This window comes from Nicotiana attenuata, unplaced genomic scaffold (genome assembly GCF_001879085.1).
Source record: "Nicotiana attenuata strain UT unplaced genomic scaffold, NIATTr2, whole genome shotgun sequence".
NCBI classification, from domain to species: domain Eukaryota; kingdom Viridiplantae; phylum Streptophyta; class Magnoliopsida; order Solanales; family Solanaceae; genus Nicotiana; species Nicotiana attenuata.
This window is the reverse complement of record NW_017670262.1, coordinates 1,220,689-1,238,473: the sequence shown is the minus strand read 5'-3', so window position 1 is coordinate 1,238,473 and position 17,785 is coordinate 1,220,689. Positions and strand designations below refer to the sequence as shown.

Genomic DNA, 17,785 nt, shown 5'->3' with positions numbered 1-17,785 from the left:
TGGCCAGTTTGAGCACCTCTAGCAGAATCATAATCATTTGTCTGTGACCAAGTATGAGATGAGATTCACTGAGTTATCTCGTCATGTAGCTTTTCTGATTCCCACCTAGGTTAGAATGTGAGGAGGTTCATCGAGGGGTTGAATTTTGACATCAAGATCGTTATAGCTAGGGAGGCGGAGACTGGTACCACATTTCTCAAAACGTGGATATAGCGCGCAAGATTGAGCGCATCCGGGGTCAGAGCAAGGAGGCCATGGTGATGAGGGGCAAGAAGTCCCGACATTCTAGCAGTTTCAGTGGTACCTTGTAACATCAGTGAAGCATGTTATTTAGGAGAATAGCAGGACACTGCATGCACAGCAGGGTTACAGCTTTTACATAAGGGGCATTATATTTCATAGTAATTCATTCTTTCGAACTAATGGAGAAATACAAAACCTGTGATTTCTAAGGTCAAGTGTAGTAGAGCTGCTGAGTACTTTCTTTGTTAGGTAGTTTCAGTGTCAAATTACTCACAAAGATCATTGTATATGGATGAGGCAGTTTGTGAATATTTAGTGAAAGTACTATTCATCCATGCATTTTAACAAAGTGAACAATATCTAATTAAGTTAGTTATAATTGTTGTATATGTGAATGAAATAATTCTCATGACAACTCGAGAAGAGCTCTAGACAAAACTTTTTCTCGGATTGCAAATTGAACATTTAACAAGCATGTTCGTATTTACCAACAATCTGTTTATACATAAAAGGGTCTGAGCCTAATAGACAATTCGTTTTGTTTTCTTCATACGTATCCCCTTTTTTGCACCTTTGAGACAGACTATAAGCGTTTTCCCTTTAAGCTGTCTGAGTACAGTATTGCCAAGGTGTACTTTTGAGTCTACTTCTACTATCTATGAAATACTACTCTTGCATATCATAAGAAAAAATTGTTACTGAGAACAAGAATATATATTGAATAGAAAGAAAAACAGTACTATGGAAAAACAACAAGTCTAAGAGCACCCAACTGTACCAAAACATTAGAATAAGAAAACACGACAACAGTAAAACATACAAATGAATATATTTTTTTCATCAGTGTGCCAATCCTATATGCTTTAGACTATCTCCTTCGCAGGCTTCCCTTGTGGCTTTGATTCTGCATCATCATCGGCCACGAACTTCTTCCAGTACCAATGCTCTCTCCAAACTTGAGACATCTCTTCAATTGGTATATTCTTTGTTTCGGGCACGTACAAGTAGACAAACACAGTCATTATTAAGACAAACGCCGCAAAGAAGATAAATAGACCAAACTTCATCCCACATAGCATCTTCAAGAATATTTGTGCTACTCCGAATGTGAAAAACATGTTCATGGAGACCGTAACACATTGTGCTGCTGATCGAACTTCCAATGGAGATATCTCACTCGGAACCAACCATCCTAAAGGACCCCATGAATACGCAAAGTTAGCAACGAATACACAGATGCAGACAACCACTAAAGCTGCAAACCAAAGTGGCAAATCTGTTGCAGTCCCTGTTGTTCCGAATTTTGCCCCAATAAGAGCTGCCACTGCTGTTTGGAATATACACATGAAGATGCCACCCCAGAAGAAGAGTATTCTCCTCCCAAACTTATCCGTACAAAAGACTGAAATAAAAGTTGCACCCACGTTGACACCGCCAGTGATAGCAGCTGACATAAGCGAAGCGTTACTCTTAAACCCTAATGTTTGGAAAAGTACTGGAGCATAGAACATGACCACGTTAATTCCCGTAAGCTGCTGTAAAGATGGAATCAGAATTGACAAAACCAACTGCGGTCTGTACTTTCGGACGAATAAAAGATTATTCCATGGCCTTTCTACTTTCTTGGATGCTTCACTCGCCATAACAAGGTCATTAAATTCAGCATTTACGTTATCAACTCCTCTGATCTTTTTCAACAATTGTTCCGCCTCCTCTTTCTTTCCTCTGTCTATCAACGAACTCGGACTATCAGAGAGAAACATCGAGGAAACCAGGATGACTAGTGCTGGCACGGCTGCACCTCCTAAGCTAACCCTCCAACCCCAACCGCCAGAGATTTTGCTAGTTCCAAAGTTGACCAAATTCGCTATCAGAATCCCAATGGTGATGGCCATTTGGAATAACACGTTGAAAGTCCCTCTGTATTTGTAGGGAGCAACTTCTGACAAATAAATAGGGACAGATTGATTAGCAAATCCGACACCAATCCCCAGAAGAATACGACCCAAGATGAGCATGCTAATATGGATAGCAGCAGCGTTGAGGACGGCGCCTATCAAGAAAAAGAGACCTCCAAGGGCCATAGTAACTCTTCTGCCACGTTTTTTGCTAACATGAGAAGCAACAATGGACGCAAACAGGGCAGCCACGTAAAGAGAAGACGTGAAAAGGGTCAACAACTGGCTGTCGAACTTACAGTACTGGTTGGTAGAGGTGTTCAAAGCCTCTTTTTGGTAAACAGACATGAAGAAGCGTTTGAGAAAAGGATCCATGGAAGTAACTCCACCTGAAATTCCAATGTCGTAGCCAAAGATCAACCCTCCCATGGCTGCCATGATACAAGTCATGGCTACGTACACTGTTAGCTTCCCTGGGTACTCATCTGGATTGTCTCCGCCACCGCCGGCGGGAATAAAGTTTCCACCAGCCATGAAGATATTGGATCAAAGAAAATAATATGCAGAACAAAGAAAGGAAGATTATTAAGATGGTGTCCTTAGGCGTGGAAAGAGAAGGGTATATATAGATGTCAAAATTAAAACCGAGATCGAATAGGTTTATAACTAGTCGGATTAGGATATCCTTTTATTCTTCTTTTGATTTACATAATTACCCGCATATAACTTCCTAAGTTGAGTAGGATATGGAGTATTTCTTTTCATGTCATAATTCTGTATACTGCAATAATATCCGTGTTACTATTTAATCGGTTAGGGGAAATTTAATTTAAAGAAGATATACGGGCAATTTCAAATCAAACGAATCAAAATTGTAAATCTATCATCGTATCATCATCGTATCATCATCTATATTTATTAGTCTTAGAATATGCGCATTGCACGTGTACTCCATATCAATAGAAATATATTTTGTAAAATAGTATAGTTAAAAATACGTTTGAAATATTAAAAGACTTTTTTAATATGAATCAAGACTATATACAAAAAAAAATTACTACTAATATTTAGCTAGTGCAGGAAAAATTACTCGAATTAACGAAGTAAGGTTTTGGTAAATTAAGACAACTACTTCAAAGGAGGTTTTTCTTTTAATTAGATGTATTTTTCAACTGAAGTAAAATATTTATTAGTTTCTGCATAATTAAAAATAAAAGGGTCAAATTCATAATTAGATAAACAATACAACTAATTGATACGTTTTCTATTTCATGTAGTTGCTTTAAGTTTATTGCTATCATTTAGTCTAACAATAATTAGATAAACAATACAACTAATTCATCTTGTACACGATTATACACTTTTATACACCTTTATACAAGCGTCTGCAGACGAACTTCTTTCACGGTTTTCAGTTGCAATTCTTTTCAAAACCAGTCCAAATCTCCATTGAATGACTTCAAATTTTATATACAACCTCCTTATACTATTTCTAACAAGCCTAAATCACACCCACTCCAAATCTTTCACAAAATCAAATTCGGAATTTAAATCCACATATTTAAGCTTGTTAAAAATCTAATTTTCACCACCCAAATGGATTTGGTTTGTTGAACTAATAATTGAGTCACAGTTACTGAATTGAAAATTAACTTAAAAGTTTGAGCAATCTTTTTTAAAAATTAAATAGTAATTTCGAGAACCTATTGGAGTTGAATGTTGAATATTAGTCCATTATTTTTGGGCTAGTTGGATGTAAATTGAAATATGGGCTATAAAATTGAGAAGTAGGGAGCCCAGTTGTTCTAATCTGAAATTTTCTCTAAATATACTGATAAAAAATCTTGTATTTTTTAACTGAATTACATTTTTAATTTTTTATATAATTTATTATAACTGAGTTACAGTTAATTTACACCATTCGAATAAGGAAAATTTATAAAGTAAAAGCTTCCTTAGCTTTGTAGTCCTAAATATTAGAAAATAATTAAATATTAATTTTATCTAATATAAAATCTATTTTTAAAGAATAAAAAAAACTTTTTAAAATTTATAAATAATATTCAAAATATGTGATTGTGTTATAAAATAAAATTTAACAAAAGAAAAATGAAATTACTGTTGATCATGTTAAGGACTTTGGATTCATTCCGCTGGTTGTATGTCTCGCTTTGTCCCATTACTTAATTTTATCAAATTAGTTCTTACTTGGTTGTAAGGCCATTTCTCCTTGTTCGGCAACTGCTGGTTTCTGGTGTTCTTGGAATGCAACGCGATCGCGAAGAGTAAGCTGGAGCTGAGGGGCCTGTTGTGCGTCGCGTTCGCGAGACAGGCTCCCCGATCGCTTCCTGGGCTGGGTCATCACATTCGCATTTGAATGTACGCGTTCGTGAAGGGTTGGATTCGGACAGGAGGAGATAGTCTTCGCGGATGCAAAGGTATGCCGCGTTCGCGTTGAAGAGGCTGGTGTTTTGTCGCGATCGCGAAGGTCTATTTGGTCAGCTGGAGAATTTCTTCTTCGTGATCTCGAGGCTTTGGACCGCGATCGCGAAGGGCAATGCCTGGGCAGATTATAAGGTTGCAAGTCGGGATTTTTCTCATTTCAACTTATTTCTCTCTTGCTTGGGCGATTTTTGGGTAATTTGGAGGAAGTTATTCTCACTTGTTGCAAGTTAAATCCAAGATTATATATGGATTTAGACATAAAATTTTGTAGAAATTGCGAAATTTTGGAAGAAAACCTAGAAATGGTATTTTTGGATTTTTACCATGAAATTGGACATGGAATTAGGAATAAATTATCTGTTTGAGTTCGTGGTATATATTATAGGTAATGCTTATCTTCGATTTTTTTTGAAATCCAGGCATGTGGGCTCAAAGGGTTGACTTTGTTGACTTTTCGACCAGAGTTGGGAATTATTATAAATTATTAAATTATGAGTATTTGAGTATATTTTGATTGATTTGCATGTTGTTTGATTAGTTTCGGATCATTTGCCATCAGTTTGAGGTGTTAGAGAGGCGTTGGAGTCGGTTATCGGATTTCAGAGCGAGGTAAGTCTCATATCTAATCTTGTGAAAGGGAAACTGCCACGTATGTGTTATATTTATAGTATAAAAGGAGTAGGGAAGATTTATAGTATTAGAAGTTAAATAGGATATTACTCCCTCCACAAGATATTCAAATTAAATCATGTTTGTACTAGACTCCTTAAGTATGATTCTTTCACCTTTGGACAAAAGCTGCGAATAAAGACACAAGCTGTACTCAGAGATGAATTTAGCATTTGCTCACAAATTCTAAGATAAAATCTTAAAAAGGGGTAAATCTATCCGCATCTAAAATGATATCCTCGCGGAAAGGAGTAAATACATACTATACTGTATTTTCTTTTTTCAAGATCTTAATCCCACTATATTTTTTCTGGTAAATACTTTTAAGGCAATAATTCATTGCTTATCCTATAAAAACTATGTACTATATTGCCTTTAATGTGATTTTCTCCCTGATAATAATTACGGAAACATATTCTTTATGCAATAAACATGCATCTTCATCAAGTACATTTGAGTTCTCTTGTGACAAAGATGTCATAACATCTTATTTTTATATAAATCTGTAATTATATGTAATATTAATTAGTTAAATATTAATAAATAAACAAAATTAAGAACTAATAATATAAATTTATATAGAAAATATGTTACCAGTTTGAGTTTGGACTACTCTTCCTGTTGTTTTTATTTTTCTATATTTTCTTACTTTTTATATTTATAATTAAATATTTTTTATTTGGCCCATGGGTCGACTCAATCCAATCCCAGCCAAGCCCAATATCCATGAGCTTACTTGAGCCGACTAAAAATCCTCGTTATTAAATGGGCTACAAAATCTTAGCATAACCCTATTAAATCATGGGTCGAGTTGGCCCGCTATATTGACGGCTTTAAAACATAATTCGGAAAGAGCAATACGATGCAAATAATCTATACTATATTAAAAACACGAGACGCTTAGCGAAATATAGTTTGTTTTTTACCCTTTAAAATAAATTTCACATTCGACAAAATTATAATTCAAGTTATTTTTCGAATATTTAGGACTTTTAAAGTTATTAAAATTGGCTTTATTAATCATTCCTTTTTTGAATTACGTATAAGATCCTAGCGTCTTTCTCTTATTTGGATAGAATTCCTTAGTTGAGTTTTAGTAGTAATTGTAGATATTATTAATCATCACTCTTTTGTTTGAAGATTACTTTAAGAATCATCAAATTTACATGCATTTTGACACTCTAACACATATTTACTCCTTGTGGGATTCTGATATTTTGTACTTCAATACCACACAAGAGGCGGGGTGATTTGTGTGGTGTTTAATTTTTACGTGCACAGATTATAGAAAGACCTAGTTCTTCTATGTGTTCCTTAAACGACTATTGCGGAAATAATAAATGCGGAAAGTAAAGAACACAAGTATTTTTATGTGGAAAACACCCGCTCAACTACCTTCTTCTTTCCCTTAGCAACAACTTTTCTCTTACTTTCTTCTAAGGCCTTTTCTAGTTCAGCCTCACTCTAGTTCTTCTGACTCCTTGTAGCTCTTTCACTTGTGGGAGGAATCTTTATAGGGATAGAAGAGGCAGCCTTCCTCTTCTTGTTTGCCCTAGCAATGCTAGGGGTTTTAACCCCTGAACTTCCTTTCTTCTTGGGATTGTAACTGTCAGTCACCCTTTTCGGTAGGTCTGCGAGGGTTTCCTGTTCAGATGGAACAGGTTCTTCAACATCTTTCCCGAATCGAAACAACCCCTCATCAGCTTTTCCAGACCCACTTCCCCATGTTTCTCTCAACCTCTCCCTTTTTCAGCAGATTTCTCACCCCAAACTACCATAGCACCTGATTCTTTAGTTAAGCCAACAAGAGTGGGAAGATTCAGCTACTCTTTTTTCCATTCCCCTCACAACACTTCGCGCACCCTGACTCTCTTTTTCTTTTCTCTTTTCATTTTTACCACCAACCTTCCCAGATTCAGTTGTTTCAACAGCAGCCACTGTTCCTACCAGAACAAATCTAGTTTCCAAATTTGTAGCGGCCTCATACATGATTTCAGGAGTAACTTTAGGGCCAGATGTTACCTGTTCTGTCTCATAAGAAACTATTTCTTCCTCCTCAGTAGCAGACTTGAATGATAAATAAGATTTCTGGGGTTCTTCTTCCCTACTCCCTTTTAATTTTTCATTTATTTTCTTGATATGCTCTCACCAGCGACAACCTTGCGAGCCATCATTTTTACCCTGCTTTTCTTAGAGGTTGGCGTGGTTGAAGGAGTGATAGATGGTGTGGATGTGATTTTCTTGGGTGGTGATGAAGGATTCTCATAGGTGTTAGCCATTTCTATGCTTGGGTATGAAAAAAAAATGAGTTTGAGTGTGTTTGGAAGATGAGAGAAGATGGAGAGAATTTTGACGGTTTGAAAATTTGAAGTGAAGAAACACTAAGGCCTAATCAATTTAAGAAGGGGGTGTTTAATTGGGTAACGACATCCTTTCTCAGAAGTCTAATCAAACTGAAATTCAGTTTGAAAAGACGTTGAAGAGTGTCCCTAGAATCTAGGCACTTAATATGGTTTTGGACTCTTTTTGAATGAAACCGGTTCATTTCATAATGGATAAGTTCAAAAGGATTTAGGATTAAATGGGACTCTCTTCTTAATCATGATCCAAATATGGTTATTCCAAAATATGCAGAGTGGAGAATACGTACCAAGTAATCTTGATGAACTAGGTTCTTCACTGAGAAGTCTCTTGTGTAAGTCTGAATTTTCCAAGAAAATAGAGATAATATCATTAGAGATTAATGGGCCATTTTAGCACATTGCACAAGAACATATTAATGAAAGTATGAGACTGAGCAAAATCTAATCTAATTATGTACAAAAATTCACAATTTTCTAACCAATTTTTGAGATAGAACATGTTTCTTTTAGGTGATCTTAGTCATCCCTAACTCTAGCCTGTTCCTTTCAAAGGGATCTCTACTTAGAGCTTTTGTGAAGATGTCAGCTATTTGCTTGTCAGTAGCACAAAATTCTACAGTGATCAAACCCTTCTCATAGTTGTCCCTCAAAAAATGATGCCTAACATCTATGTGCTTAGTTCTCTTATGATGAACCGGGTTTTTGGTCATACTAATTGCACTAGTGTTATCACAGAATATGGGGATACAACCTACATCAATTCCAAAATCCATTAATTATTGTTTGATCCACAACAATTGAGCACAACATGAAGCAACAACAACATACTCAGCTTCAGCAGTAGATACGGCCACCGAATTTTGCTTTTTGGTGGCCCAGGACACAAGACATGAGCCAGGAAAGTGTGCCATACCTGAGGTGCTCTTTCTATCCACAGGAAAACTTGCATAATCAGCATCAACATATCCCACTAGGTTGAAATTACTACTGTCACGCCCCTAACCTGAAGAGGCGTGGCCGGCACCCGGTACCATACTTGGCCCGAGTGTACCACTCTGTAAGCATGAACTCTGGAGGGGTAACCCTCAACTTAGGCCGATGAGGCCATATTCTATATCATCTGAAAATAACGCCTACAACCAGCAATACCAAACTACTACATAGGGCTGGTAAAGCCACAATACTGATATAAAAAATGTATAGGACTCGTCTACAAGCCTCTAGGGATAACTGAACTGTATCATGGTCGGAAAATGGCCTTGACCTACCCATCAAACCTGTATATATAAAATGGACTCCAAGGTATAAACCTGGTAACTCCGAGGAAGTGGAGCTTACCAACCAAGCTGATGTTTGACTTTGTCTACTAGGAAGGTCTATCCAGTTGTCTATCAGGACCTGCAGGCATGACATGCAACGTCCCTAGCAAAAGGGACGTCAATACGAAATAATGTACCGAGTATGTAAGGCAACAGAATTACTGAAAGCTGAAACTGAACTGATAATATAATAACTGAAAGTACCTGGGAGTCAAATATAATTTGAAAATATGCTTACCTGCTGATACTGACTCATCTCTCTCATTATAGTAAGTAAAATAGTTGTCCGTCCCTATAAGGCTCGGTATGTGTAATTTCTCTGCCGTAGTAGGCTAAGCCCTAAATGACTAAGAGACCCAAAACAAAATAACTTTTCACAGAAAAAAATATAACATATTTTTTATCTTCCAATACAAATTTTCGTCACGATAAATCTCAATTTTGTAAGGCTTCATTATAATAATAAATAATTTTTCTTACCGTTTCCTTCTTAGGATCAGGCTATATAACTTTGGAAAGATACCTAGACCCCCACAATTTTAAAAAAATTCAAATTAAAGGATAACATTTCCACAACTCATAAGGAGTTTTACCAATTTCTCATAACGAATTTCATTTTATAAATAATTAGCTTCACCCAAAGATTATCACATAGACTATACAACTCATTAGTTAATTTAAAAATTCTATTCTTCATGTCATGTCAAATAGAATGAAAATACTTCCTCTGAAAATATGTCTGTATACGGTCGAAACCTGGTACGGCCGATTTCCCAGGCTCGAGGGATCGCCTTAGGTTCGAGTTCAAATAAGCTCGAGTTCGGGGTCGACAGACTAGGCTCGAGCTCGAGCACGGAATGCATGCTCGAAGATAGAAGTGCGAGGAATACTGAAGTTAAGTACGTTCGACCCCGAAATTGTACCGTTATGGATTTGTAATAAATGAGCTAAATTCCTGCCACGTCCCCAAGATCATGGCGCAAATCCCGGAATATGATTGTACGATTCCGTACTAGGCGGTTAGATAGCTGTATCAAGAATATTCCTTACTGTAAATAGAAATATACCTTATTCAGGTTTCCCCTGTTATGTAAAGGGGACCCCAATCATTTGTAACATCATCTAATCATTTGGAAAGAATATACTATCCTACTTTTCTCTCTTACTGTTCATCAGAATTGTCCTTTAGCTCTACTGCTCTTGCTTTACTTTTTTCATTTAATTGTTCTTATTGTACTGAAACCACCTCGAGGTCACCAAGCTCGAGGTTACCATTGCTGGGTAACATTGGTTTGGTTCACTTATTTCTTTCATTTTCTACTTCCTATTTCTTGATTATTAATTGGTATTGAACTAAATTACGTATCTTTAAAACCGCGTCAAATTTAATTGTTACTCGAATTTTTGAGGTAAACAGTTTGGTGCCCACCGTGGGGCCAAATATAATAGTGATTATTTCCTTATAGATTCTCATTACACAAGTTATTTTTACACTTTTTTTTGTCAAGATTTTCTGATTTTAGGTTGAAACATGTCTAGCTCACAAAACGCACCTGTTCATGACAACGAAGGTCTTAGAGAAAACAACAATGCAGGGGTCGGTGTACCACCGATAAACCCAGAGAAAGCGCCAAATGTGGAACCGGTTGATGTTAGTTCGCACATTGCTTTGAATGCAGATCTAGGCGCGGACCCTGGAGGGAATATACGCAGGGAAACCCAATCAGGGGGCCAAGGAACACCAGGAATAGGAGATGGAGGAGTCAGCCTCCAAGTTATATTCGAGATGCTGCAAGCTCAGCAAATCGCCATTGCTCAACTTCAGAGTCTGAATAAAACTTCAAATACAGCCGAACCAGTAAACACTCGACGTATTGAACCGGCGCTAGAAAGACCTGATAAAAGTGGCTCGGGGACTGACCCCACAATTTTAAGGATGCTCAAAGAGCTCACCAAGAGGATCGAGTTCAGAGAAAGAAGATTGAAGATAATGACAAAAAGATGGAAACTTATAACTCCCGTGTTGACCAAATACCGGGGCACCTCCAGTTTTGAAAGGATTAGATACCAAAAAGTTCATACAAAAACCATTCCTTCAGAGCGCGGCTTCGATGCCTATTCCTAAAAAGTTTTGCATGCCCGATATACCCAAATATAACGGCAACACTGACCCTAATGAGCATATTACTTCGTACACTTGAGGGATCAAAGGAAATGATTTGAATGACGATGAGATCGAATTAGTTTTGTTGAAAAAGTTTGGAGAAACATTGTCGAACGGAGCTATGATTTGGTACCACAACTTGCCTCCTAACTCTATTGATTCATTTGTTATGTTAGCAGACGCCTTCATGAAAGCACACGCCGGGGCCATAAAGGTGGCCACGAGAAAATCGGACGTCTTCAAGATAAAATAGATGAACGACGAGATGTTGAGGGAGTTTGTGCCTAGATTCCAGATGGAACGAATGGAATTACCACCGGTCTTGGATGATTGGGCAGTATAAGCTTTTATGCAGGGATTGAACGAAAAGAGTATTGCGTCTCGACAATTAAAGCAGAATCTGATCGAGTATCCGGCTGTGACGTGGTCAGATGTGCATAATCAATACCAATAAAAAAATCAGGGTCGAGGACGACCTGTTGGGATCCCCCTCGGGTTCAGTTCATCCTAACAGATTGGTAGCCAAGTCCCCGAGGGATACAGACAAGGAATCAAGATCGAACAGGGAACAGTATCGGCCATATGTCGATCGGAGAAACAATGGTCCAGGTCGTAACATTCCTCGGAACGATCGGAGAAACGATCGAGGTCATAGTTCTCGGGGACTCATGAGTAAAAGCGGTTTCGATAAACACATCGACCCCGCGGAAGCACCTCGATTATCGGAGTACAACTTTAGCGTGTATGCATTAGGGATTGTGTCAACTATTGGAAGAATCAAAGACACCAAGTGGCTCAGGCCTATACAGACCAATCCTTCTCAAAGGAACCCGAACTTGATGTGCAAGTATCATGGCACACATGGTCATTGTTGATACCCAATTTTTCCCTCATATATTTTAAAATGCATATATACTTTCAAAATAGTGCATGAGCATCAACCGGTATTTTTCCATAATTTTCTGTAATTTTAAAGGGATTTTAATTAATTTATTCCAGCATTTTATTATCTAAATAATTACTAATTGCATCACAAATAATTTTATGATGATTTGTTACTTGATTTTTATCATTCATATTCATATTAAGCTTTAATCATTTTATGCATAATTATATTTGTGTCTTTAGGCTATAATTGCAATAACTTTGCAATAATAGCCCATATATGCATAATTATATTATATACACAAAAAATGACTTTTTATATTTTTATAATATTAACTAATTATTTTAAATCATTTTCATGCACAAATGGAATTTTTATCATTTATAAATTATTTTAAAAAATTATTTTATTAAATTAAATGGGTATTTAAAATATAGCCCTTTTTAATTAAATTTTCGGACCTCCCAGCCCAATACTAGCTAGCCCAATTACCCTAACCCATAACCCAAATACCCTACCCGTTTAAAACTCGACCCAGCCTAATTTTAATCCTGGCCGTTGATCTCAGAAGATCAACGGTCCAGGATCAATTTTCCTTTTTTAATTATATCAACCCCTAAACCCTACCCTCATTTCTCCCAAACCCCGCCTCTGGATCCCTTCTCTCATCTCTTCTCTCTCTCACCCGCCTCTAACCCTAGCCCGCCGTTACTGATATCCACCTTGATTCATGGGGTTTTCCTTCGATTTCATGCCTTATCTGGCCTCACCTCTCTTGGTTATACGATTTCTATGTTGCTTGTATGTGAATCTCAAGAGACTCGAACCAAATCTGGTTCAAAGTCTCTCATTTCTTAATTATTCCGTCTATGTTCATTCCGATACCCGTGAGTACGAGTTTTTTGTATTTTTGGGGTTTCAAATCTCTGGTTCAAACTAGATTTGATTCGCTTCTAACTAGTTTTATGAACCTAGCTATTTTTTGGTTGAATCTATTTAGATCTCTTTAGATCCAAAGCGATTTTGTGTTTGTCTGGTATTTCTCCCTTAAATTTTTTTATTTTACTATTATTATTGACCGATTTTATTTACCCTAAAAGCCAGGGTTTTGATTTCTGATGGGTTTCTGCAAAAAAGGTTTTAGCGTTAAATGTTTTCATCTCTAATTTTCTTATTTACTTTTTCGACTGATTTTTACTTGATTTAATCAAGCTCTATCTATATGTCTTTGTATTCCTTAGGGTTTCGATTACTTGACTATTTATTCTACTGTCTTTTGCCCGTTTACCTTTAGTTCTGTCAGTTAGGTGTTAATTAATTCTACTTACCTAAATTAGGGTTTGGGAATCAGCTTTTCTTTTAGTACCAGTATTTCCTTATTAAGATTTTACCTGTTCTTACCTTATTTATGTGATTAATTCTCCGTACTACTGGCTTGGTTTTGTGTTCTGACTCCTAATTGATTTTGGAATCAGTTCTTACCTTATTTAGCCTTATTCTTAACTACTGATTGATTCCGTGTGAGATTTTCCTTAAATTAAGTGATACTTACTCGATTCTATCCTGTTAATTGACTCATGCTGACCTTAATTGATTGTTAATTGATTTTTGTACCTTATTTGTGTGTGATTGGTTCAATACCTTATTGTGTTTTACTCGATTGTATGCTATAAAAGCCCTTCCCTTGTCTTGATTTTAAACAGACACACTGAGACACTTACACACTTTACAACTTAAAACTTTCAAACTCTCTGCTCTCAAAAACTTGAGCTTTCTCTTTCTATTGTTCTGATTTCTGCACTATTTGGCCAGCTGAAAGCCAAGGCCAGATTCTCTGGATTCTAACTGCTATTGCATTCCTGTTTGCTTCCTTCTCAACTGGTATGCCTTAACTCCTATTATTCTATTCTGTTCTATATGCTTTATTCGATTAGTCGATTTAAATTTTCAGCATGCTTCTGCTTTCTATATTACTACATGATCCCACTTAGTGATAATGCTAAACTAAGTAACCTTCAATAATGTGAAACCCTGTCCAATTCAGCTGTATGTTCTCTATTTTGACTATTGTTAGATACTGTAAACATGTAATGTGTGGCTAATTCTGTATGTTAGTTCAAGTATCTTTGCTTTTATGATTACTTTAAATGCTGGTATGAGTATCTAGTCTGAACAAATATCAACTTAGTTGAACTATATGCTGAACATGAGTTTTGTTTGTTCTCTGGTGCAGTCCTGTTACTATTCTGTATGTGCTGCTTTCTAAACCTGTTCCCCCTTACCCTCTATGTACTGGTTTTCAAACTTCTACTCTTAGTTATTTAGGTTCCTACCACCCCCAGTGTGAGCTCTACCTAGGGTCCCTGAGACTCCTTTGAACTCTGACACATTGGGGATGATTTTCCAATCTTTTATGAATTCTGTGTTGAATGTGTGGTTCTAGTGTGAGCATTGCCCGGGGTCCCTGAGGCTCTTTGGAAACTTTGACACACTTGAAGCCTGGTTTAAGGTATTGTGAACGGATCATTGCTATTGTTTCAGAGCTGTTGTGTTTGAAGGCATGGTTCCTAGGTTTATATTGGGCCTGCTAAGGCTCCTTATAGTGTAATAGATAATGTTATATAATTTATTCATTCTGGGCTGTAATAATCTCTGTAATAAACAGATCTGGAGTTTATTAGTAAAAGCTGGGGTTTTTTCTATATCTTTGTTTGAAACTCGGGTTGAAATCTTGCCTATAGGTTTATTGGTTTGATTATGTGAATGTTCCTACTTGTTTAGACATCATGACTATAGGATTTTTCTAATTGTTTGTGACTCCGTAGTTCCACATTTTTGCATACTAGAGATATTGCCTATAGGCCTCCTTTTAGCTCTGCATTAGAAATCCTTTTCACATATTTCTAATCCCAACGTGCATTAGTGATCATGTATATAGGATCCAATTTGTGTGAATTAATAAACTTTCCTGGCAATGTGCTTAAAATTCTGCCCACATGTGATTAATAGATATCATGCCTATAGGAGGTAAAAAAATCCAGTTTCAACCTAGATACCATGCCTATAGGAATAAAGGAATCAGTTTCAAACCTAGAAATCATGTCTATAGGATTTAAACTAATAGACATCATGCCTATAGGGTGAAATCAGTTTGTAAACTTAGAAATCATGCTTATAGAAGTTTAAATCAAGCAACACTTAGAAATCCTGCCTATAGGGGTTTAAATTAATTAGAAAGCATGCCTATAGGATCTAAAAGGGATAAAACCTGTCTTTATGAGTTAAAATAAGTAATTCACTTAGAAATCATATTATAGGTCTATAATTAACAGTTGTAGATATCATGCCTATAAAGTTCTGTTAATCAGTTTTGAGTTCGATTAATTTTGGTTATCACTTAGGCAAATCCGTAGGGGTTACTAATGATTCTGGGCCTAAAATTGTGATATCTTATTGCCTGAAAATGCCAGATTCAGGGCTTAATAAAATCAGTAGGCAAATTGATAGGTCTAGATGTCCGCCTTAATAAACTGATGTTTTGCATTATGTCTGCTCATCTAGATATCCTGCCTATAGGATCCTAAATTAATGTAGTCTGCTAATTTAACTGCGTGCATTTGTTGTCTACTTGTGGAGGTTAATATGAGCCCTTATTTGCTCCTTACATGATAGTCCTATTTGAATTTTGTTTGTCGCCTAGCTTTTCTCATTTAAGCCACATAGATCAGTCTAGAACCCCCTAAATAGAGGTCCTAAACACCTCCAGGACCATAGGAAAGGGACGGGCAATGCACACATAAGGCACAAGTTAGAAGCTACTAGAATGCTTAGGTAACAACTGAAAGATAGTAATTGGGTAGTAAAGGAAATGGTAGCCCATGCGCTAATGCTATGAGTAAACCCCGACTTGAGTGAGTTGCAAAGCATTGCATGGAAGCCAATAGGCCAAAAAATTTTGGACCACCCCCTATACTCCTGTGTAAAAGTAAGTTGAATATGGCATCTGTCCTAATTTGTTTTCCTCCCTTTTAAGACTAATTCGCTTAATTTAAGTTCAGGCGGAACCCACCGTTGTGGACCTCGAGGGGTGCCTAACACCTTCCCCTCAAGGTAGTTTCGAGCCCTTACCCGATCTCTGGTGATGTAAACTGGTTATATGAGTTAATTGGTTTAGGTGCCCTAACACACCTTAATCCGTTAGGTGACGACCCTTCAAATCCCTTACCCCGTCCCAAAAGGAAGGGAGTTGTCTCAGAAATGTCGACACCCGATTTTGTGAGAAAAAGGGGCGCGACAGCATGGCGACTCTACTGGGGATGTCTTTAGGCTCTTACCATAACGAACTTGTTTGTGAATTAGTCTTTAAGCATGTCTTTAATACTTGCACACCCCTTCCTAGTCTATGTGGATTTATTTGTCTATCCTTATTCATTTATGATTTCCCTCCCCTGCTTTATCACTTTTACTATGAAACTAACTTGTCTCCTTATTTTCCTTTTCTTAACTGTCTTTACAATTATTAAATACCGCATTTAATCATTATTCATCATGTAAATACTTGGCAACTTGTTATTTTCTTTTTACATAACTCCATGATCAACATCATATTCCACTCGTGCGTACTAATACCATAGCGACACTTGATGAGTGTCCGCGCTCTTCCTAAAATCACCCTTTAAATTCGGAAAGGCTTATTTGCGGTAAAACTAGTCGATCAACGGTGCAGTCGACGGTTTCGTGCCTTTCTCCCTCAAGTTGTCCGCTTGAGGGTACCAGTCTAGACTTCTAGAGAAACCTTGCTCTGATAAATAACTGTACATGCATCATGGTCAAACCTAGCCGGGGTTAATATGCTGTCCACATAATAATCCTCTAAGAAAGCCTTGTCCAAAATCCACCGGGATTTCCACAATACCAATGGACGCAATCACGGTATGTGCATTATTTGGAGAGATAAATGCCGACATGCTAATTGTTAATGTGTAAGTAGTCGAATCCGGAGGGGGCAAGGGTCTAACTTTGTTTGTTTTGCAGAAAATGAGGCACGAAGTCCCCAGGTTCGGCAAGGTCCGAAGAATAGCACCGCTGTTGTTAGACTGGTGGGAAAATCTTTCGCCAAGCGACAAAAATCACGTAAAAAGGGTTCTTGGAAATTTACCTTCCTTATTGGACATCCAACCAAACAACATGCTGATCGAAGCTGCTACTATGTTCTGGGACAGAGAAAGAGCTGTATTCCGTTTTGGTGACATAGAAATGACTCCTCTCCTGGAGGAAATCAGAAGGTTTGCTGGATTACCATGGGATAGTCCCGGTTTACTAGTACCAGAAAACCGAAATACTAGGGGGTTTTTGAAAATGATGGGCCTGAGAAAGAATGAGGACTTGGAGTGCTTGAAGAAGTCTTACATACCCTTTGACTTCCTCTATGAACGATAAGGACACATCAAATCTTACCGCATCTTTCATGACGAATTCTCCATCACTTCCCTAGGTTGGATTCATCGCAGGGTTTTTGTATTCATCGTCTGCTTTTTGGGTATGATAGTGTTCCCAAACCAAGGGGACAGAATTCACACTAGGTTGGCCATGGTAACCAAAGCTTTAATAGAGGGAATTGAGGGACAAGCCTATACTATTGTCCCGATGATTGTAGCGGACATATACCGGGCCCTGGATCATTGCAAGAAGGGGTTCAAACACTTTGAGGGTTGTAACTTGCTACTACAGATTTGGTTGCTAGAACATCTTTAGAGGGGTCAATACCGCCAAGAGTTTCCACTGAGACCATGGAACAA

General features: G+C 37.3%; 1 protein-coding gene across 1 annotated transcript; it reads right to left on the bottom strand.

Moving 5' to 3' along the window:
• Positions 1 to 1,106: 1,106 nt before the first annotated feature.
• LOC109236869 (sugar transport protein 12-like) lies at positions 1,107 to 2,695 on the bottom strand. The gene has a single exon (XM_019403100.1). It carries the CDS (start codon positions 2,673 to 2,675, stop codon positions 1,107 to 1,109), a length of 1,569 nt encoding a protein of 522 aa, XP_019258645.1. The 5' UTR covers positions 2,676 to 2,695.
• Between the last annotated feature and the right edge of the window lie 15,090 nt (positions 2,696 to 17,785).